The sequence below is a fragment of the Chlamydotis macqueenii genome, chromosome 4 (assembly GCF_036417535.1).
Source record: "Chlamydotis macqueenii isolate bChlMac1 chromosome 4, bChlMac1.mat, whole genome shotgun sequence".
Classification (NCBI taxonomy): Eukaryota; Metazoa; Chordata; class Aves; order Otidiformes; family Otididae; genus Chlamydotis; species Chlamydotis macqueenii.
This window is the reverse complement of record NC_141559.1, coordinates 3,809,040-3,833,658: the sequence shown is the minus strand read 5'-3', so window position 1 is coordinate 3,833,658 and position 24,619 is coordinate 3,809,040. Positions and strand designations below refer to the sequence as shown.

Sequence of the window (24,619 nt, the reverse complement as noted above, 5' to 3'; positions counted from 1 at the left end):
TTGCTTAAGAAATAAATGTGTGATATTGTGTTAGAAAAGCCAATCAACTGCTCGGGCTCTAGCTGGGAAGCAATGTGAGTTCCCCTTTGTACAGGCTCTTCTCAAATGTGATTGTTTCCCCAGTTTCAAATTCCACGGATTTTAGCAGCTGAATGGGTACAAAATTTGACATGGTCAGAAACGTGTGCTTATAAAAACTTATTATCGTTGAATAGCTGGTGCATTCTTGGTGCACTCATGTGCAAACTACACTTTGAGATAGCTGGCTGGCATCACCTCTGGGCCTCATTAGCACACACACGCACAGATCTCAGAGAGGTCCGGCTTGCGCTCCCATCCTCCTCTCAAATACCGTTCAGACTGTTCCCGTGTTTCACGTGGGGAGGAGATGCATGAGGCCGGCACGGAGCAAGCCAGCATCCTGCACACAACAGCTGTCCTCAGTTAACCTTAGAGCTGGCCCAGTCGGTTAAACACCATGGCTCCTCAGCCAAGGCAAGCCCTGGGGAGTTACGCAGCCCTTGAGGACGATAGCTCATGTGCCAGGAATTACAGCCATCTCAATATTTAACTGAGAATAAGGTTGGGCAAAAACACCAAGTCTCATGACCTTCCAGCTGCCATTGCTGTGGGCTGCTAGAGGGTTATAAAATCACAGAAGGGTTTGGGTTGGAAGAGACCTTTAAAGGCCATCCGGTCCAAACCCCCCGCAAGGAGCAGGGACATCTCCAACTGGATCAGGTTGCTCAGAGCCCCGTCCAACTTGGCCTTGAATGTTTCCAGGGATGGGGCATCCACCACCTCTCTGGGCAACCAAGATACGATGAGCACCAGCCGCCAAGTAGCTCCCACTCCCATAGCATGCTCCACCAGGCTAATAAAAACGGCAACACGTAGTTAGATGCCAAACACAAAGTGCACAGTGCAGCCAGAGACAGAGCCAGGTGGCTGAGGTGGAGGTCATGCAAAACCGGGCAAAGAACGGCGAAACATGTGACAAAGTGTCAGTTGACTAAGCTTCGGTCTCAGCAGTGGGAGAGCTAGAGGCCTGTTTGGGCCAGGGCTGTCTGAGTCACTAACACATGCGTACGGCGCCAATGCAAACGGAGCCTACGCGGGTGAATCCAGTGCGAAGTCAACAGCTCACACTGGCACGGCAGTACTAGACTGGTGTACATACACCAGCTTTAAGAAAAGCTGCTTCACTCCCACAAGCTGGTCTGTTGACAAGGCCTCACACTACCAAAACCTCTTTCCCTGGATTAGTGCTACCCCTAGATTTAGAGACAAATCTCAGAAGTTATTTGGAATAGTTGAAATAACAAGGTTTTGGCAGCTGGGGCTGTGAAGGAAGCACTAATGTTGAGCACACAGTTTCTCCTTCTTGGCCTTATCCAGTTCTTCACCACCTTCTGCTTAGAGCTGAGCTTTTTAGCTCAGGCAGCCGGAACTTTTGTTCTCCTGCGGAGGTCCCCTCGCCAGGCCTGGGGATGACGGTCATGATAGCGCAGTAACCTCACAGTGCTCTTCTTCCCTGCCTCCCTCCACTGCAGTACTCATGGGGAAAGGGCCACAGCATCCCCTCTGGGTAGAAAGACACCATTGAGTATTAATAAATAAGAGCAGTAGCCAACAGGGAACTTGAGTGAGAAAGTCAGATTTTTTAAGAGTACTCAGTCCTACAACTGAGGACTAAGGAAATCTCCCTGGACACTAAGTATTTCTGAAAATCCAGTTCTCATCTACTTTGTTTTAAAGACTGCTAATCAAGTTTTCTAATGCCTATGTGACTTAGGTGATTAAGTCCAATCAGTGACATGTTAGCAATAGGAACACTTTCCAGACACATAGTGATTCTGATAAGATATTCATTAAAAAGAAAACAGCCTGAAGTTCACTATTTTTAAAACAAAAAGTTTCAATTTTTCAGTTTAAATTAAAATTTCATTATTTGATTTGAGTAGTTGGAAGCTATTTCTGGGAATAGTCAAAACTAAAACTATTATTGAAACAAGCCATCTGGATCAAGTGGAAATATTGTTTTAACATCCAGTGACCCGAAAATCCATTTTTCGCTCAGCTCCAGTTACCAACAACAATAAAGGAAGAGAAATACCTTTCTCCCGTACCTTCCCTGCAGATTTTTGGCAGCACTATTTACTGGCAATGCAATACAGGGACAGGACAGGCGTTACATCTGGGCAGCGTTTTAGGGATGGCCAAGGAGAGCCACGGATGACTATGCCACTGAAATAATTTGATGATTGTGTACCAGCTAGAGAAGGGCTGCTAAAAAATGCTTTTCATACACAAGGAAGTGGAATAAGAGCACAGTTGTTTTGCAGTCTTGTGTTTGTTTGATCTTTCCCAAGCACGCCTTGACAATGCCACACTGTTTACAGCCAAAAGCCATAGATAGCTGGGTAAAGACAGTACGTTCCTCTTCCTGACTCAGGATATAGGAAGGAAAGAGAACGGGACACACATATCTTTGCTCCAGTATGTGCTCAGGCACATACTCTCTGACATGAGTCAGAGATGTACAAAGCAACCACCTTTAGGTGTGATAACACTACAGTACAAAGACTGTAGGCCTTTGCTAGCATTTATTTCTCCATGCAGCAACAAAATCTCTGTGACTTCAAATAGATGAGGGAACACAGAGAAATTATTTTCTTAAGTTATTTTCCTTTTTCCACACCTGGTGGTTCAACTAAGACTTCACGCAATAGATACTATGGCAATAAGAAGGATAAGAAAGCCCAGAGAAAATTGACTAGATTCATCCGTTTGGATCAGAACAAGAGGTTATACAAAAATATCAACTCTATCCAACTCACCAAGCAGCCAAAACCGCCCAACACACAAAGACTGAAAGCACATCAATCCTGTATTTAGTTGACAATGCACATTTGGGATATGTAACACCATTTTGTACATCCCACTACCTATCGTACCCCTCCCCATCAGGGATTGTCGTAGTCTCTAATTTGTGCCATTGCTCATTGTTATTTTCAGAAATGTTTTCCTGGGTACACTTGAAGTGAAAATTGCAAGCCACTGGTGCTTGGTAAAAGACAAAAATAAACATCTCCTGCGCTAAGTGCTAAGTCTCTAAACAGGGGTTTGGTGCATGGATCTCTGCCAGCAGGTATTCACATGCAAACATGTCTAAGGATTAGAGGAGGTGGCACTGACCATTTGACATCAAACAAATAATTTCCAGTCCTTGGCCTGCAACGTGTACATGAACCAGAGAGGACAATGGCTACCACTGTAGAATGTTTTTCTAAGCAGCACACAGCATATACAACCCAAACGTAAATCAATAAATATTTATCCTGCAAATATTATTAACATTCATCATGAGGCCAGTGCTCATGTGGAGATGTCTTTTCTTTCAAATAACGTGCCACACAGAAGAGCCCAGACTACCTTTTCCAGAATCACTAGTAATTGAAAAATATGAAAAGTTAGATTCTGCTTAATGTGAGTGGTACCTCAGCTTCACCAATGCCAGAATAATAAAGGATGCATTCACCTGCATCCCTGACCTGCTGACCAACTCCTGCTGGATTCACACTACTCCATAGGCTGCAGAGGATCAAGGGGCCCATAAAACATTTTTTGTTATCCATTGTAAAAATATGTCAGTAGCCAAGGATGAAATGAATCGGTATTTTTGCAAGAAGAAATATGAAGCTCTTAGAGAAAAAAAAAATAGCTCTTTGTATGAAAACTCTTTGTACAAAAGTAACCCGCAGTTCTGAATGACAGTGCAAACTGGTGGATGTCATTGTGCACCCCTATAAAAGATGTGTTTTGAAGCATCACAATTGCATTAAAAACAGGAAGTGTGCAAGAATAATATCCAGGGATATTACCTCATCCATTCCTTCATGAAAACTCTGCCTCACTACCTAAATTTCCCTAGGAAAGGTCTTGAAGGAGGATTTTGGCAGGTTTCAGCTCTGTTTTACCAGAAGACAAAAGGTCAAAATTAGCCACAAAGATAATAAGGAATGCCATTCCTAGGTTGTACGGAGTTTAAATAGCTCCACCTTCAAGCAGAGCTTTATTTTGAAAGATGTGTTTTGGCAAGAGCAGGGCATCATTTTTTAGCTATAGTGACATTCGCAGCGGCAAGAACAGGGCTGCTTCCACATGCAGGTTGAATGCAGTAAACGGGGTTGATCCCTAAGAGGCAGGCAAGAAAGAATAACTTAAAAGGGTTTAAAGTTTTCACTTCGATATTTTTAAAGCTGAATATTTTGGTTTTGGTTTCAGTTATTATTTTCATTTTGAAGTTCACCTGCATTTATTTTACAGGGTCAAACAAAATTATTCAGTTCAACACAAACTTCTAATTGTTTTCTATTCTTTTTGTCTTGCTGCAATTTTGGTTCAGGGCCCACAAGAACTAGTCTCTTTACACAGGCCACCAAACCAAGAATATTTCATACTTCTATGTTCTTCAACCTTTCTGAGTATTGAAAAATAGTTTTCATGTTGTGATCAATACGCTGTGACTAAATAAACCTGTAAATCCAAGTGAACAACCAAACTCCTGACACCGCCTGCTCTGAATGCATATTTCCTCCTACACTCCACCCAACGCAGCAACACACATATATATAGACATACAAAAAGATAAAAGGAATTTCAAAGTCCCCAGGCCAACAGAATTCTTTCTCTGGTCTCCTCCTGACCGTTTTTTCTTCCTGGCTGCTGTTGGTTTTGGCAAGAGTAGTAATATCACTAAGAGCTTACAGACGCTGTGTTCAATTCCAAAACTGATTTAGCTAACTTAAACCAGAAAAAAAAAAAAAACCTTTCACCTCCTTGTCAGTTGGAATTCCCACTGCCTGAGGGACAGAGGAAACCAGAGGGCACACTACAACCCAGCAGGAAATATTTTTGACCATGATTAATGCTTCCTTTAGCACTGCAAAAGAATCTTTGCAGATCTTTGTGGATCCTTGGAAAAGCTCCATTTACTCCAGGCCATATTTTGCTGTGAAAACCTTATTACATAACAGAAGCATTAACAGATGCAGAGTAAAATAAGAAAAGATGTATTATCCTAAAGATTTGGAGAACAGGGAGGGAAAAAGTTAAGAAAGGCACACATGGCTTTCCTTTCATTCCATGTGATTATGTTGTGATAATGCCCTCCACAGACCTGTCCATCACTTGTGGACTCAGGTCAGAGAAGCTCTCTGACCCAACCAGCTGGGTGACACAAGCCAAACAATGACAAATTCAGCTTCTGTTGATCTTGCCAGAAGGATCTCAGAGTTGCCTGTTGAGCAGCTATGAGACAACTGCACTTTCCTTTAGTCCATCTTCTTTTTTTTTCTTTCCTGGTTGGTTTGGGGTTTTTTTTGGATAGGGCATTTGCAGGATATATGCAGAATTTGAAAAGGCATGGTCCCTCACGTGCAGAGAGGTGTCTTTCTAACTTTGGCTTCCTTACCTATCTCCCACATTACCAACTTTTAGAACGTATATTCAGACCTTGGACTACTTTGTTAGGAAATACTTTAAAGCCCTACTCTGGCACAACAAACTTGCCTTGTAGATTTCTAGGTATTTCTAAGGTATCACTACCAAAGAAGATCAATGATATTCCACAGTCGTAGGGAGCCTCTGTGTGAGGGATTTCAATGATGGCCCGTGTAGGGCCACTGTGGGAAATTACAAGCTTAAGAGTTGTGGAGTACCACAGTGTCCCAACTACGGACCACGCAGTGGCATGTGTGAGGGATTTCAATGATGGTCCATGTAGGGCCACTGTGGGAAATTGCAAGCTGCACACAGCTGTGAGAACGCTACCTTGGAGAGGGGAGCTAGGAGGGTTGTTATGGAGCAGGATGTTGCTGCTATCCAGGAACCGCTGTTAGCCAGCAGGACACGTACTTGGCAGGCCTTGCTGCATGCGCTGGCCATGCGTGCACCAACACCTGGTCAGTACTCTGCCACTGAATCTGATGAGGGGATAAACAGAGGCGGCTTGGAGCAGAGGGAGAGAGAAAGAAAGGACGCAGAGCACACTCTACGAACAACAGGGGGACGCCCTGAAGGTGCTGCGCCTGCCTCCCTTCTCTGCTCTGATAATCATCCTCCTGCTCGGCGGTGTCTCCGGCTTAGTCTGGTTGGTGAGACTCTCACAAAAGGAAAACAATACGCTGCTAACTGCTCATGCTAGGAACGGTAACTGCTTATGCTAGCAACTGCTTATGCAAGGCTATAATAGAGCAATAAATACTATTGTGCTTTTAAATATCATATGCTGGGTGAACTTTGCGCATAGGAATCTTACGAACCGGTTACAGCCTCACAATACAGATTCAATTGTCACAGGAGTAATTCGTGCCCTTTAGGACATTTGTGAATGCCACAACCACGGGCATGATGGAAGAGAATACTTTTATTGGAAATGGCAGGATCCTATCACTATTTTCCAATTACCCTCAAGAAAAGTAGACTCACTATTGAGTGCTGAAGACTCAGGAATGAACCAAAGACATTTTACTGAGTATTCTGCTTCATCTACAACTGGTCCCTAAAAGTACAACAACAGACTACAACTCTCTGTGAATTATAAATAAAATAGAGCTTAAAGCTGAGATGACTGGATGCATAGATCAGACCTCTTAACTTGCATCAGTTGTATGTTGTCACCATCAAAATGTCATAAGTGTAATATACAGGCACTGAACTTTTCTATTTACTCCTTTCCCCTAACTCTCACATCCCTACTTTCTGTGCTGATGGCTAGTTCTCTCTCACTGTCTATAAAACACTTATTTAAGCCAAGAGAAGAGCATGCAATTGCTGTGCAGGTACCCCTCCAAATCCAGTTATGTGTTACCTTTCAGTTCTATATTCCAGCGTATATTCTGACTCATCTCAAAAGCACGGAATTTTTGCATCTTGATACTTTATGGGCTTACAAACTATAAGCACCCTCAGCTGATACACACACAAACATATATATAAAAATACCAATAAAAATATATATAAAAATGCCATTTCCCTGCAGGCACTGCCATCTGCTACTTAAAGCGTCTCACAGAAGTCACCCGCAACCCTTAGCTGCTCTAGAACAAGAAAAAAAAAAAAGATGATGGTGCTGGTGTTGGTATGCCATTGATCCCAAACAGATTTTAGCTCATGGGATCCTATTTTTTCTCTAGTAAAATATGCCACCAACTGACCTTCTATAATATCTCATCACCAAAGCCAGAACGTCTCAGAGAGCAGTGCTATCACACCCTCTCCACCTCAAATTCTGATGGGTCACTGATTCGGCAGCAACTCAGAGGGAGCAGGGCTATGGACTGAAGCACTTTGTGTCATTTCTCATTGCATTTCAAAGTCTCCCATCCAAGGAGTGACACACTCCAACCTGTTAAGTTAACGAGAGCTGACAAGATCACAGGCTGAGAATAATAAAACATATAGAACAATAGAAGCTCACCCTGGTTCTCTTCAGCTCCAAGCAGCAGAGGAACCTTGTGTTTAAGCAGCTGACGAGACCCACAAGAAACCGTAGAGACACAGAGCCACTCAAGCGCACTTACTTTTGTTTCTGCTTACTCCTTTCTCCTAACCTCCAATTTCTATTGACGTGCTAGTGGCTCACTCTCTATCAGTCTCCATTAAACACTGATACCAGCCACAGAAAGATCGTGTCATTAGTAGAGAGGGAAACCTGCAAATGCAGTCTGTTATTAACATGGAAAGATTGATGAAATAACAGCCATTCTTAGGGAAAAGACAGATTAAGGTTCTCCCTGGTCATTTTAATGTATATCACCAGTTTCCTAGAAAACAAAAATGAGTTTCTCAACTCATGCAGTAGCACAGTTTCCCCACAACCTTGTTGCATTTCAACACTGGTCATAGGGCAATAGAGACTGAAGCACCTCCAGTGCTTGTGTCTGACGTTTAGTGTGCTGCTCCCAAAGACTAGACTGCGTCTTAGTCTTAGTTCTAACATAGGTCATAAAGAGAAGTCAGACTGTGGTTGATTCCCTAGCTTTACTGAAAACACTGTAGAAAAACAAAGTCATGATATGCCAGGGAACAGCAATTTTGAGATTTACCCCCTAGTGAACAGGTGAGGACATAGGTGCTCTCTGGTAGGCCAACATCTGTTGCTAAATTAGAGACAGGCTTGGGAAGAAGCGTAAAGACTCCTTTTCCCAAAGTAGAAGGAACTGAAAAAAATTGGAAATCTGAAGTTTTCTAGCAAGCAGGACTGGGGAGGTGTATTGCTGTGAGTGGCTCCTGCAGAGCAGCACAGAGGGATGCGTGGGCCCCTGGGCCAAACCCAAGTGGCACTGATTACAGCAGAAGCGCAAGGAGCACCTTGGTCTGGAAAAAGGTGGCTGCTTTGCACTTTTGGGCAAGGATAGGTGGGGATGCTCGCCCCGTGTCCGTGGTTGTCTCTCTGGGCTGATAAAAATTGCCCCTGATGACGCTGTGATGGAAACCTAATCCTCTACAACAATAGCCCAGTGCTAAGAAACATCCATGGGTCCAGGCATGAGAGAAAGTGAGGACCCCTTCTAAGGGCATTTTTTTCTACATTAGTCTTTTGGTGTGTCTTTCTCCCTCGCCCACCACCTTCCTTGCTCGGTGGTTCCAGCATTAGTTTGCACCGGCTGTTTGCAGAGACAGAACAACAACAGAGGTCTACTTGGAAAGCCAGCAGAAACCTCTTAGCTTGAAATCAGAAATGTGCAGAATCCCAAAAGAACAAAAATGTTTGAACTTGCCTCCCCAAAAGTGTTGTATTCATTGACTTGCAAGTAGGGGGAACAGTGGTAGCAATTTAACCTAGGGAAGAGTGCCAAGAACTTATTTAATTGCCGAGTTTGTGCCAAGACCGCCACAATACAACTATTAATACAAGTCTGCAGTACAAGACTAATTCTACTAACCTTTTGCGGTTGCCTTATAGTCAGGTCAGTGGCTGCATCCCTTCTGTGCTGACACTATTCAACAAACACTGGCAACTGCTTTTAAGCAAACATGAAACGAAGCAGGGCAGGGGAGGGGAGTGGGATCATTGATAAAACGAAGATTCCCCCCACGACCCCACCCTTCTCTGTCCAAATGTTTCGAATTTCTTTTTCCATTTCAAGCCTCTCTCTTGAAACTGGAAATACGTCTTGCCATGTATTTGCTCCTGGAAAACAGCCAGATCTTCGGTCTGAATTCCATCAGCTCATTTCCCAGTTTCTATGAGACTGCATTTGAGAAATGTGGATCTCTCAGCCCACTGGCAAGACTGGTCATCAATCAGTGTATAAAAACATGAGGTCTGACATTAGGGATCAATCCTTTTCTAAATGGAGTACTCATTTAAATAATACATATTTTTGCAGAACAATAAAAAAATAGCAAAAATGGATCCAGCACTACTGCAGCTTTTCAAGGACACAATTATTCCGGCGATTATATGCCACTATAAACATCTTAAAAACCAAGACTACCTAACGCATAAACTCCAAGCAAGAGAATTATTACATGAGGTAGTAAATGCACCGGTGCATTTGCAGACTCGCCCTTGCTTCACTCTTCATCCATTGCCATATTTTTCTTTTTTTATATTTACATCTTGTGACTGTATAACAACTATAGGTTTTGAACGCCCAGAAGCAGATTCTTTTATTACACTCATAAGCAGCACAAACGGGTCATAGTTTTCCACTCTGACCTGCTGGCACTACCATGATAGAAAAAAATACATACTGATTACAAGCTGAGCAGAAAATTGAGAAAATACTGCCATATGACTATAGTTAACACTCTTTCTCAGGAAATCAGTAGTTCTATACAGGTGTTAGGACATTTTCAGCAACACAAATGAACTGTATGGTCTTTCATTTCTTAAGAAATAAACACCTGTTGTCATAATAAATGTCTTCTTCAGGGATCCTGGAGACCTTTCCAACCTCCTTCCACCCCATGAAACCGTTTCTACTTTGTACATCTTGAAACATATCTGTTTGAAATAACTTTTTACGTTTATCCATGCCTTTAAAAGGAAAAAAGTCATGAAAATTCTTAGAAGTAACAGCAAATGTGAAGATCTGGCATATTTTCAAAAACTTGACCTCAATAAAAAGATGAAAAACTTCTAACAGGGCTAATAAAAATTGACCCTGCTGTTTGGCAATACAAACCAATTCCCCAAAGACTTCATAATCACAGATTGTTCCTTTATATGTCAAGCCACGTTCAGAAAATGACCCACCACTGATAATGGCTATTAAAAAATGCTATCTATTCTATCTCTGTTGGCTGATGTTTAAAACATTTTAACTGCTGATACGGACAGGACAAAACTGCTTACAGCATTACTGCAGAATGTGTGACTGAATCCCAGTAAAACATGGAGCTATGACATTTGTCAGCCAAACTCGTCATTCATCCGTGCATTGGAAAATCCCCATTCTTGAGTGAGAATAGGGAATGGCTTTCAGGCTGGCAGATTATCTGGAGGGGTCTGTGGGAACTGCAAAACATTGCACCTGCCTGAAAAATGGCACCAACTCAGCACAAGACGTTTCCAGAGGAGAAAGTTAATATATGGGAGGAATGCACAGAAATCCTGTTATTTCTTAATGGGATTTGGGAGCTTATTTCTCACCCCATGCTTTGAAATGTATCCCACAGCCTATTCTGTTAATGAATTTAAGCACAGTGATTTTCTTATCAGCAGGAATCATTCTTCACTGGGGTTTGAATTTTTTTTGGTGTGATTTTTTAATGCAAGTGTGAAAAATTAATATTATGCTTGAATGTCGGTTAGGATGTTAACAAGCTGTGTCCTGGATAAGCTGATCTTGTCTGTTCCTGTTGTCCTTTTCCTAATTTCAATTGACCAAGAAACCTGGAATCGTTTATTTGCTTGTGTTTTTTTTTAAGTTCACAGCAAAGTAATAAGAGCTGTGGAAATAGATTTAGGCAGTGTCTGGCTGAAAATGGGAATACCAGAACTCTATTTCCAGCTCAGTCATGTGAATGAACCTACACAAGCCCTCTCTTACTTAAAACAAACTTACAACATTTAGGAAGATGTTTTTTCACTCACGGTGCTAAGTGTGATACACACACAGAGACTGTATTTCCACAGAGGAAAGATGCTTCCCAGCATTTAACAACTTTTGGCCTGAGTCTCTTTAAAAGCGAGAATTCTGGCAACTCTGTCTGAAGTAGACAGTCCAGATCTCCTTCAGAAACAAGGATCTAGTAAGTGAGCCAAAGCTGAGGGTTTTAAGTGGGCCTACAAAGAAGGGAGGAACGCTTCGGGTAAAACACAAGCACAGATACGGCAGCCTATTTGAGATGAGATTATAAGGAAAAGGAGAAACATATTTAGTGTACTTTAAATCTATACTTCCTAAAATATATTCATCTGACATACAGCAATGACCAATGACCACCTCTCAAGTCGAGGAGAGATGTGCCTCCTGGGCTCATGGGTGCCAACACTTTTCAGGGTTTTCTGGCTCTGGTCTTGGATGCTCTCTGCTGCCACCAGATGGGGATCCACTCAGGGCTTTGGAAATACACAAGTAAGTGACAGATTTTGTGATTTAGCATTCTATTTTCAAAGGCCTCTGGACGTTTTTTCTTTGACTACCAATGTTTGTTGGCAAGCAAATCATAGCTCATTTTCACTTTCAAAGATCCCTCCCAAAGTCTGAGTAGTTCATGCACAATAGATCCATGCTGGACTCATGCTCCACAGTTTTGAGCTTCATCAAAAGATCCTGAAGGCAAACACTGATGAAATTTAAGATGAGATTAGAGCAGCTCCAGCTCTATTATTGATGACGGTTTTTCTTCCTATGCTTTGGGCTCCCAAGAAGTGTGGGAAAGGCTGAATGCAGTAGAGCCTTTCACAAGCAATCATCTACTCTGCACAAACACTGATCTAAAGAGTGTATTCTCTGGTTCTCATTGTAGGATTGGTGTAAATCTTAACTCTGGTTATACCTGCTACAGCCAAGTGAACAAAGATACATGGCATTCTTCTGTCCAATCTCTTTCATGTAAGAAAAAGCTAAGGCGGGATTTATGAAGGCTCCATTAATTGACCCTAAGGACTACATGTTATGTTTAATCACACATGATTCCTCTCTGTTCAAGAACCTGAGAAGAAAATATTCCTTCTATCACACCTTTTTGTGACTTTGAAGGACATTACACTGCATATGGTCCTCTGTAACTCATGTGGTTGCAATGCAGTGGTGGAGACCTGATCTTAAAGACCAACTATCTCTGTGGATTTGGACCAAAACTTCGCAGCTTGGGTTGATCTCTGGTAAGGAAGTAACTCTAAAAGATGACTGGTCAACAGGAGACAGATACCTGTCAGTTGTTGTCCCCATCCCTTGTCAGAATAAAGGCATGACTTTTTTCAAGGGTACTTTCCTTCCACATGCACTTTCATAAAAGCCATGTCAGTGAGCTGTCTGTGCACCTTGGGACTCATCTGTGCTGCTCTTTGCTAATGAGGAGAACCAGGGTATTCCGGGTAGACAGGCCCATTGTGATGCATCACAGACTGAAGGCAGTACCCCTTCAGACAGCCTATCCGCAGTCTGAAAACCTCCTACTGACTTTGCTGCAGCAGCGCCCAGCAAGCCACTGCTCACGTCAGTCAGTCAGTTTGTCTGCAATTGCTAATTCAGTGCTGTGGAAGTGAACAGAAGTCTTTTTGTGCTAGAGAACCATCGGCAGCCTAATGGGGGGGGGCTGACAATAGAAGCCTTTTCATCAAGCAACTCCCTAGCTTTAAGAAAAGGTAGATGATCCTGTCCCTTGTGCTGGCATCAGCAGTCTTTCGTGAGGCCCTAATCTGAGCCCTGAGAAACAAGGAAGAGTGGTGAGGAGCTGCCTCTCTGCTTTCTGCAACAATTACAGCATCAATTCCCTTCAGCTTCTCTGAAAGCAAAGGTCTGCTTCATCCAGAAGTTGTTGGGATAAGGCATCTGCCTTGTGTGTTGCCATAGTTTAGCAACCAAAGTCAGATGTGCAGGCAGATGATTTTGCAAAATGGGCCCCTTAGCTCATCAGCAGACAGAGCATACCTTTCTCCAGCGGCCAACCTAAAAGAAGTACTGGGGAGCAGGGAGAGGGGAATTAGGAAGAATTCATATCTGTTGATCAGGCTGGTTTGGTCCTTGATCTTTTTACTGCAACCCAGACAGGATGCCAGCCAGTGCAGGTCTGAACTTACAGGAGCACCTTTTCCCCGGTTTTGGACTGAGACGCACAAGCAATTACACTTGTCTAGGTTTAGTCCTAGACAAATTACTGCCCACTTACTCTTCACTTATGGCTTTGCCCCAAGAATACAAGAAGTGAAGGAATAACAAATGTGCCAATCCTCCATGCCCTGTAGGCTGATGTAGTTAAATAGTAAGAGATCAGCACTCAGGTGATTCTTCTATACCATTCCTGTTCTGTTCTTACACCTTCCTAAGGACCTGTCATATTACACACCATATCCATATGGCCCTGAATGCATAACTAGGGCAGAAAACGCTCTACAAGAAGGCATGAGCATAACAATGACTTTGAAATGAAAACCTTAGATCTGTCCACTCGCAGTAGGTAAATAGTCAAAAGAGATCTTTTTTTAACATTAACAACACAGAGACCCCAAGCTATTCTTCCTCAGTGAGAAGAGAAATAAAGTGCATATCTAACCAGACAAGAGCTAGTGTGGAAACTTTCAAAGGAAAAATAATTAAATAATAATCACCGAACAAGTCACAATGCCTCTGGCTCAGTTTCATGTCCTCAGGCCCAGGCCAATAAGTCTATCGTGACTCTGCCAATTTCAGACAAGCCTCCCTAATGTGAGCGTTGGCCATTTTTTTTGTGCTTGCAGCCCTACAAAAAGGTTAACAGCTTCTAAAATGCCATCTGTCACACAAAGGATATGGGGAATGGATGCAAAGAAACTCTGCCTGTCAGTGCATAAGGTAATTTAATTTTGTTTATGGAGATTCTGGGCATTCGAGTGGGGAAAGCAATGGGCTCCTGGTAGTGAGCTAATGGGAGAACACTGACTCTGAGTGTTTTGATCAGAAGCAGAGACAGAGATAAATGTCTGTGGGCCAGCTAGGGTCCATAATGGCTTTTTGGGTTTTGTTTTGTCAAGAACAGTCAAATGATTCTCATTACATGTCACTAACTGCTCTATGAGCTCATTCAAGTAAGGTGAACAAAGCATCATGAACAAAAATATTAGAGAAGTAGCACAGGCATGGGAGCCTGGTGGAAGACAGTCTGATCCAGCTCCTCTAAGTACCAGTCACTAGAGAGCTATTCATTTCAGCAGAATTTGGATCAGGCTCCTAACAAGGTTTAAACACCTCGCAAGAATTCAGGATTATTTCTAAGGCTCTGTCCCAAGCTATTCCTATTATTATTAAACTTCTACTGCTTCCTACATCCCTGCTAAGAGGTAAACTCCTGAGTTTGTGTCATGCTTCTGGCATGAGGTCCCTGAAAATGACCTACCCTTTTGAGTAAGGGAAGCGAGGAACTACAGCACAGCATGTGAAAAGTATTCCCACGTAGTCGCTATCTGAGAAATAGCACTTTAGATGCTTTCATTCCTAGGCAAGAGAAATGACTCTTTTGTTAGTATCATCAACATGGAGCTCAAAATAAAAGGGCATTTCAGAGGCAAACAGCAGCTAAAACTATTCCAAGGGTTTGTGTAGCAACGAGAAACAGACTGCAGAAATAGATCGCCTGGCTCCAAAACAGTTGAGACTGATTAACGTAAACTACCTTAAATTTAAAATTCTTGCAGGATATCTAGAGGGAATGAACACTTCTCTTACCAGTTTGCCTTTACTGCCTAGAACAGTCAGGGCTTTCATTTTTGCAATATTGATCTTACAGTTCAGGATGAGCCAAAAAAGGAATACGGAAATGGAAATCTGGGGTTGCTTCTGGGTATTATAACGGTTTTGAGGCCAAAGGAAATCAGACTCAAATTAAACATTCGGTATCACCCACAATCACTTTTGCATTTCTCATGAAAATTCTAGTTCCAGCTGAAGAAACCACTTGTCTAGTGAGATTCCCACCGTGAGCAAATCTCACCGAATCTGGGCCAACATCACATGATTCAAAATTACTAAACAGGTATAATTAAAAAAGTGGAAGTTGAACTATACGAACCAAGATCTGAAAACAGAGAAGCAGAGGTAACTACAGGGGATTTGACTTCTACTGTTTCTGAAGTATTACTGACACATTACTGACACCAAGTTACCTTTTAAACACTAATGGAAAGTAATTAAGAACTTGAGAACCTTCTTGCTAAAGCAGTATTTGATAACCACGAGTAGCACATTTTCTTGAGATGTAAGATGGATTCTTTGAGGTCTACAAACTTGCAAAGTTCTCTCAGCTGGGAAAAAATGTGCATAACATGCTTGTTCAAGAGAGGCGCTTTACTATCGCCACCAACCTCTTTTTCCTCTTCACCTCTGGAAGACATTTATTTATTTATTTGAAAACACAAGCAGGAACTGTGAACACGTCTAAGCAAAGAATCTGATTGACAGCTATTCCCTAAGCTCAAGTAAATTAGAAATTCTTCCCCAGGAAGAATGTTAAGAACATAGCTCCCTTTCAAACTCTCATCTACACTCCTCATTGACAAAATGTTTTATACCACAGAATCAAGACAAACGGGAAAATACATTCTGTTAATTTGCAGCCTGTGATTCATCTTTTTGGACACTGTCCCATTGCGAACCAGTGATGTACTGGTGCTAATTTAGGCACTGATTTTTGCATCTTCCCTCGAGGCGCAGCGGAAGAGGAATGTGCTACTAACCACTTTTTGCCCATTCTTCCATTTCTTTCCTTCTGGTACCACAAAAATGAAGGTTGTGAAGATTCCGCAAAGCTTCCTTTGTGGAGAGGGGAAAATGTGGGTCGGATGTAATAAATTTGTTTATGGTTTGCCCTCATCTCCAGCAAAACACATTACGGAGAGACTGCTGTTCAGGACTGTGAATTAGCTGTCATGAAACTGCTTCACTATGGGTTTGTCTTTCCACAGGGAAAAAAAAGAACAGCATTAGCATAAAAAGGTCATCTATTTTAACTACCTAAATTCACGTTAGCTGCACAACCAACATTTCTGACAGTTGATTTAGACTTGGTTGCATGATGTGCTGAGCATCACGGCTGATTCAGCAAAGTGTTTACCGGTGTGTTTAACTGTAAGTTTGCCTCTGCGTGCACTCAACCACACACACACTGAGAAATCAGCCTGTCTTGTTGTTGCACAGAGGCACAGCAATACATCTATACAGCAACGGGACCTTTGCTGAAAAGGCAGTAGATAACTTGTCCTTATTTTGAAGGTGCTACTAAAACTATGGAAACTGGATCTCTAAAACAGCACTTTTACCAGCTGAGAATATAGCTCTGGTTTATGCAACTTACACTCCCAACTGTTGCTCCCATTGCTTTTGGGTAATTTCTTGGCATATTATTGGTGGAAAAACCTGTATTTCCAAAGAACTGCAAAGGGCTGTGAGAACCAGGCCTTTTGTAAATTCTCTCATCTTGGTTTTTAACTTTTATGGCAGCCTTTGGTCTGAAGCTGAGACAGGCCAATACTTGTGGATCCCAAATGAGCATCAATTCCTGATAGTGAGAAAGAACTATTGCAATCAAACAGATTTGTTATCTGTCTAGTACTCTATAACAGTACATCAGCGTTACTTTGACTGGTTTAAGTCACGTTGCAAGCTTTCATGGGTACCAGCTTAAATATTTGCTGAAATCTACATTTTTCTTTACACTAAGGCCATTTAACACCACTCTGTCAATGCAAACAGACAAGTTAAGTGGACATAAATATAAGCTATTTGCCCAAACAGAATAGGGAGCCTAAACAGAAGTAAAACTCCTATCTTAATTATGACTAATCAGAAATGAAAACCTGACGTCCACATTTTCTGATATTTACAGGTAATATTATTTAGAACTGTTCTTAGATTATTCTTAGTGCATATCTGCATGAGTAGTGTGATCTTTAATGGTCCCTTCCAACCCAAAACATTCTATGATTCTACTCCTGTGCGAGTACAGGGTTTAACCTGTAACATAATTCATCATTTCTCCACAGTTTCTCGTTACCTCACAGTATAAGCAGAAGAATACTGAATTAGCTAAATGACTAATATGCAATTAATTCTGAAGAGTACATAGTGAATGCAAACACAAGAGGAATTTCTCAGCTGAAACTGGAAACGAGGAAACAGCCATAAGTGTTGCATGAATTCCAGAAAGCACAGCTTTCACATGCAAGCTATTCGCCAGCTCTGCATCCCCAATGCACGAGCAAAGCAACGAAACGCTAACACTGATAGCACAAACCAAGCAGTAGCTACAAGTTTAAAAAAAAAAAAAAAACAAACCCAACCAAAGAAAACCCACCACATTTTTGCAGTGTTGTTTCACAGAAGGCAGGCACAAGTCATACAGCTCCCAGTGGCACTATGCACACTCCAGGCATGTTTGACATTAAGGGGCCTGGTTGTTGTGGAAACCAAATCCCATAGATTAATTAATGTTCAGCAGCCGAAGCCATCTCTCTTGCTCTCTGCCTCCCTGCCCCCAATTAAAAAAAAAATAGGCGGGGGGGGAGGCGGCACTTTTTACATCACAGAAGAATGTTATAGCAAAAAGAAACTTTTTCCTCCCAAATGCGGAATGCTACCAATAAAAGTGAACAACTTGACTGAAGTGTTAGTCCCTCATGTTTGTAAAATGAAAAAATACAACACCATTTCAGTGAGGCTAGTTTTGCTTTATCTGGCTATGCCAAACTATCTCTAAGAAGGTCCTGCAAGAAAGATGATTATGTGAAATTTCTAAAATCCCCTTATGACGAAAGAACTTCTATGGAAGTCCCCCTTTGTTACTTGCAACATGTAGATGCACTAATTAAAAATAATTTATTTCAGGTCAACTATGCAAGTGACTGACAGTCTTCACGCAACTGTGTTTGCCCAGTGAATTGCAGGATTTGAATAACATTGATTCTGAGCATCAGCATTTTCTTTTAGCCAACATTGGATCTGATCCTTTGAGTTCCCTACATACATCCCAGTTTACATGACGGAGTAAGATTAGACATAAGTACGTATACACACCTAGCAGCTCGCTATATAAATGCATCCTATGGACAAGCAGAATGCAACAGACAGATGACACAGAAGAGAAATATGGTTATGAGCCACTGCAGGTAAAATTTTAGAATTACCGAAATCCTATTTTCAAACCAGTTTTAGGGCCATAGGTCCATATTTTAGATATTCACAGATTCAAATTTGAAAATCCATTGTCTTCACTATCTGCATCTGCAGTTACCAGGGTACTTTTAATGGCCCAGTTCTGATGAGAGTGAGGAACTCTTTCTCCCATTTTATTCACTCCAAATATCCTTGTGAGCTATGCCACTAGTTGCCGGTTGACAATACTCAATCATGAATAATTCAGATAAAAATCTTGAAGGCATATCACGCTTAATAGGTATTCAGTAAGTAGAGAGTATGTAGGGTGACAAAAATTGCTAACATAGCGTAATATATACACATATCAACTAGATACAAGTATTTATTATTCTCCCCGTGCGTCCCCCTTCTAATTAGCCAACAGCACATTATGTGACTTAAAGCACTTACTTTCTTTTCTCTTCAGAAGAGGTGGTGATGGATTACTGAACGTGCTCAGATACGGTATGACTGCGTTACACAAAATCACCTCATGAGAGTCCCCTATTCACTCTCAGTCATAGTAGTAAAATAAATAGAGCTAATTTCTGCAAGCCAAGATACTTCCTGTGGGACAAAAACTGCGCTTTGATAGTTAAACAATGCCGAGAGCTCTCGTGTCTTGCTCAAATACGTACCTCCTGAGCAAGCCTACTGATTTGAATAGGTGCTCAACAGTTTTCAAAATCAAGCCAAATACAGTGTCAAATATAACGTTTCAGTGTTATTTTACAACTCTTGTCCTTTAAATCAGGCACCACTCCTAACTTGTTTGCATTTCATTTAAAATAAGAAAAATACCTTTGAGATGATTAATGGCTCCCCGTGCTCCAGTCCGCCTTTCAGTGTGAATCCCCATGGAGCGCCTCCCTGAAGCAGCGCCTCCAGGTAGATGTATCTTCCTTTATGGGTAATGCTGGACTCTGAAGATGATATGCTGGTGTTAATGTTGTCTAACATTCTCATCTGTCCTATCACATACTCAGTCAAATACAAAACCCACTCAGGCAATCACAGAACAACGAAGCTGCAAATTAAACTCCCCAGAAGCCCGCCACAAGTCATCCCTGAACACGTGAAACAAGAAGAGTCTGAGACAGAAAATGTTTCTTCAGAGCTGGAGTCGAAGGTGATGGGTTAAAAACGTTTCCCGCCAACATTTCAGCACGCTGCTTCTCCTTCAGAATTGCGAGGTTTTACTGGCGTTTCAGCACTGTGCTTTCCCCATTCCCAGGTATTCTGGGCATGATAGCTTTGTGAAGATTTGTCTTCCTGTCGTTGATGTATCAAACTTGTGCTTTTAAAGATGTGGAGGAAAAAAAAAGAAAAAAAATGTTTATAGATTTAAAAACCCCTGGCCAGCAAATCGCCACAATCAAAACGAATGCTTCATTTGTGATTGATTATCGGTCTTTTCTTCCTTTCTGCATGCAATTTACCATTACAATGGCCTTTTTGCCTCAGCCCACTGCACTAAAAGAATGGAAGCGTCTTCTCCCTCTCGCGCTCTCAGTTACTCTGTCCACTTACTTCACAATTTTCTGATTTGTCAAAAAAAAAAAAAAAAGGCTGGGGGAGGAGGAGAGAGAAAGTCCATTCCTAAAACTATTTACAGGGGTTTAAAATGTGAAATAACTCCATACTTATTGGATTAAAAAGCGCAAAAAACATCTATCAGGAAAACTGGAGAAGCAGGTGAAATTAATCCTTTGGGAAAAATGTTAAGAAGATAGTTGAGCTCTTTTCATTTTCTGTGCTCTCCCCGATGATCTGCCAAAGCTGCAGCAGCTACTGCTGCTATGAGGGAGGGTGAGGAAGTGAGAGAGAGAGCGAGAGATGGATTAAGGCAAGTAAGGCCGTGCAGCCCAATTGTGCACATCAAGCATGCAATTATAAAATGCAGCGTGCAAAAGCTGGGGCTCACCCTTTTATTATGCCCCCGGAAACCACCATCTTTCTATTGTGCTTGCCAAGGAATTGTAACAATCCAAACTGTCAGTTGCTGAAAATACAATGGACCTGTTCCAAATCAGCACAGTGGAGCACTGCTAGTAATTTTGCTCTCATAAAGTGCTTTTCCTCCGATGGAGCCTACCAACTTCCATGTGCACATATTTCTTTCCCCTGTTTACATTGTCATAAAGGGTCCATGCTTTCCCAATATGTGGAATAAGAAATAACACTAAGAACTTAGAATATTTTTATCGATATCAGTGCCTCCATTCTTGTATATATGCACATAGGCCTAGACACTTGACTTATCACTTAAACAGGTGTCGGCAGCATATATGACTGACGGTGTTAAAAAAAAATTCTAGTTTTGTCGGCCCTTGAGCAGGATGATAGAGAACATAGCCCACACACCACCCTCTTTCCTGCTGGCATAGCTGAGTAAACAAACAGTAGTGCCTTTGCCTCTCAGGTTCCCACATATTTGAGCTTATAGTGCCTGGGATGTGCATTATTTCTCCTTCAGGCTTTGAGAGTTGTGAAGATCTTGTGTTAACAAACACATTGATGAACTGTAGGGGAAAAGCTTTGGAGCTGCGACTCTAAAACCAAAAATCTTTGCATTTGTTTATGCCCTTCATGCTGCCCCATTCCCATCCCCTTTAGGATGTTAGAGTTTCCCCAGAGCCTTCTATTTGCCCCATGTGTCCCAGCTCTCATTCCCAATAGCCATGAAGAGGAATGCAGAAAAGAGGCCCCTCCCTTTATTTTTCATGGTAGATGATCCTCAATCCTTGCTTATATTGAGCTTTGTGCCCTCTGCTTCCCTCCCAGGGGCTGAGCTTTCATTAACTTCACATCCTGGTCAGGCTTACAGAGTGTTTTCACGCAGAACTCACCCTTTAGCCTGACTCAAATCAGATTTCTGTAGTTTTACACTCCTAGTGTTTCACTGTAAAAACCTTCAATCCAAGTCTCACAAAGAGCAATTCATTTCTGTCCTTCCATAGGCCTAGCAGAGACCGACTAAGGCTCCAGGAGCTGTCTCTTGGGGTCATACATCCTCCTATCCGTAGCCATCAGGACTATTTAAGACTGTCTAAGAACATACCAGCCTGTTAACAAGCCAACAAGACAATCTTCTACTCTAGTACTGTAATTCATTTCAGTGCTGCATCCAACACTATTTTTTGCCAATAACTCCATCAAACTTGTCACCATTGCAAACACGTAATTTTCTCCGCCGACTACCCCCAGACTTACTAGTCCTTCGTACTGTTAAGCCAGATCTAAAAAGGTCACATAGAGGTGCTTGCATATGTCAGAAACCCGTGAGGAGCTAAGGAAAAAGATTTGATCAATCACCAAAAAGGGCTGCCAGATACTGTGCTGCTTTCTCAGCAAGCTCTTATTCCACACAGGAGTTAAAAATCTGTCAGGTGCTCATAGAAGCCAGTTCTCATCTGTATTACTCATTGAGAAAACTGTCTGGGCCATCCTCACAACACTCACCTCTTGGCGATGCCCAAAGAAACCAAAGGATTTTCAGAACACTGCAGAAAGCAGCAACTCCAACCCACACAGGTGGGATTTAACTTCCTGCCAGACGTAATGCAAACAAAACCAGTGCAAGATAACTTAATAACATACAGCAACTATTGATTAACAAACTAGGATTAACAACATGCTGATGTGCATTGCTGTGCTTTAGCTGAAAACTAATTCTTCTGAGAAATAGATGTCAGTGCTGAAAACAATTAAAGCAATATTCGCCATTCACCTACATATAAACATTTCAAACTATTAAATACAAACTGTTTTTCCTCATCTTGCCTCTAGCAAGAACCCTAAATAGCACAAGTATCTCAGCTCTGTCTGCTTCTACAGAGAGCTCCTCTCAGGACAGAGCTAAGATACTGTCTGTTGGGATGCAGTAGAAAAGTTCATCCGGGATCAGAAAAGTGTTGGCCATACAGAATAATATATTTTAATTAAAATTTTTCAGGATTTCCGTGTAAGAGAAAATAAATTTGGAATAGAGTCATGTTCAGAACCCTTTCCCTCAATTAACAAGTACTACACTGCTAAAGCAAGAGAAATTACCCTTGATTTCACTGTTCAGAGTTTATAGTCAAACTCTACCTTTATCATCAATAAAGGCACTGCCTCCTTGCTGGCAGCTACTATGACTTTTCCTGAATTCCTTTGAATATTAGAAGTTTCTGTCAAAAACAAAGTTTACCAGAGCAATACTGCCCCCATCTGCTGGCACTATCAGTTGTCACAGTTTAAGTTCACTTGACTGATTTAAATGCAAACATTTCACAGTTTAGTTAATAGGCATTTGCTATGCTTTTCCCCTTCAGAAAGGAAGCAGAATCTTTGCTAAGTATTCAGAGTGGTGTTATTGATCTTACCTGGGTCCCTGAGCTGGCGACTCGTCAGGTCAGATTAAAGGCAAACGTAGAAATGATGAAAAATTCAAGTGGTGCTTCTTTTTCCTAGCTCACTGGTTTTATCACAGAACAACTTCTCTTTTTCTTCCATACAGAAGAGAAAGTATAAGCTGGCCCTCCCAGCTTCTTCCTCTCCCCCTGAGTCCTGAAGCCATTCACCTAAATCTGCAGCAGGACAGAACAAAATACAAGTGTCAAAAGACACAACCCTCCTGAATCAGCCTAGGATCCCTGAAGAAGTGAATTATTCTTTCCTGGTGTAACAATTCCTCAGAAGGTTTACTATATTAAAAAATTAGAAACAAGTAAATAGAAAATATGGCTTTTCTATACTTACCTCCGATCTGCTTGAGCTGACTGTAACATCCATCCACTCAACTCTATAAAATATTAACTCTTGCATCTAAAATGTTAAGTCTTTTATCTAAAAGAATAAATTACAGGAAGGAACATACATTAAGACTCAGTATGGCCTCAAAGGGATTGCAGTCAACTATCAATGTTCAAAATTTGTTTCTAGAGAGACATTGCTAGGGCTACACAGGGAAGCTCTGCTTAGATTCCAGGTTGGATTTGAGTTCATCCTCCTTCCAGGCCACAAAATAAGCCTGCTTTTCTGGACAAGCCTGAAGTAAAATATGAAAAATCAGACAGAGAAAGGGAAAGACAGAGATCTGAGAGTGAGAAAAACAGAAGTAAGATGCAAAATCCATGAATCTGCATCCTTCTTGTGTTGGAAAAGGCGCTTGTCTTTGAAGTCTGAAAAGAAAGAATTTTCTTTGGTGAACATAAAAAAGGCTCTCCATATAATATTGCCTCTGGCACAAAATAGCTCTGGGTCCCTCAGCTACTCAGAACAAACTGAAAAGCCACAAGCAAAGGTGAGGAATAGATCTATCCCTCTAAGGGGAGCACAAGTGCTCTCACAACTGAAGGAGGTGAATTCAGAGTATCTGAATTCAGAATTGCAGATTTTCTCTCTGCATCTGAATTTTCACCTATCTGATGTAATTCACAGAGAATCCCACTGCTGAAACAAGAGTTTGAATCAGGAACCAGGAATCAAAAAACCTTACACCACATAAGCTGTTGTTATACAATCCTAAAGGAGTTTCCTTTGTGGAGACTCAGTTACACACTTAGGAAAAAAAAAGAGAAGCACAACACGCTGTCATCACCTCATTCAATTGAACAGTTGTGTAGCATTTATCTCTATCTTAGCAGGCTGTTTCCACGACTGGACAGCTTTTAGATATACCCATCTGCTGAGATCAGAGGTTGCTGTACAGAGCTATTTCTTGCAATTGTTTCTTGCAAGACAGATTACAGCTAAAGTCACCTGAGGCACCATGGCCAGATGCTCTTACTGTAAGGCCAGCAAGCGACGCAGTGATGATGCAGCCCTGTGTCTGAGCTCATCCTGTAAAGAGCTGGGCAGATTCTGTAGACCTTTACGTTTGATATGTGGCAAATGAAGAAACAAGGAAGGTTTAGATAGATTAACTTCCTGGGGGGCTTTTCCCCTCAGAAGCAAGACGATTGTTTAAAAGTTAAAGCCATTATTAATACCTTTAACCAAATCTGAAATGGCTGGTGGGTATGGCCCAAGTATTTAAAAAGTAGAGTCTCTGGGGGCATAAATTACTCCATTACCTTCCTCTGAACTTATATCCTCCCTGCACAGCTCACAGGCCTCTCTGTGAGAGGAAGTGATTGTTTTAAACACAAAAATTTTATATTTGCATCTTGCTGGCAAACCTGTGGAGATTCCTAGATTTTTCTTCATGGAGATACTCCTAAAAGAGGAGCAAAGTTACTCAAGAATTACACCCTAAAAAGAGTTATTCTGTCCCTAGGATGTAACTG

At 41.7% G+C, this 24,619-nt stretch overlaps 1 protein-coding gene across 2 annotated transcripts in view; it reads right to left on the bottom strand.

Moving 5' to 3' along the window:
- Positions 1–19,319, bottom strand: part of SHROOM3 (shroom family member 3) — a 141,190-nt gene extending 121,871 nt beyond the window's left edge. For both annotated transcript variants that reach the window (XM_086747207.1, XM_086747208.1), the window contains exon 1: positions 19,149–19,319. In XM_086747207.1, the coding sequence (XP_086603333.1) occupies positions 19,149–19,313 (165 nt within the window). In that variant the 5' untranslated portion in view covers positions 19,314–19,319. The remainder of the gene's footprint in view (positions 1–19,148) is intronic.
- Positions 19,320–24,619: the final 5,300 nt, after the last annotated feature.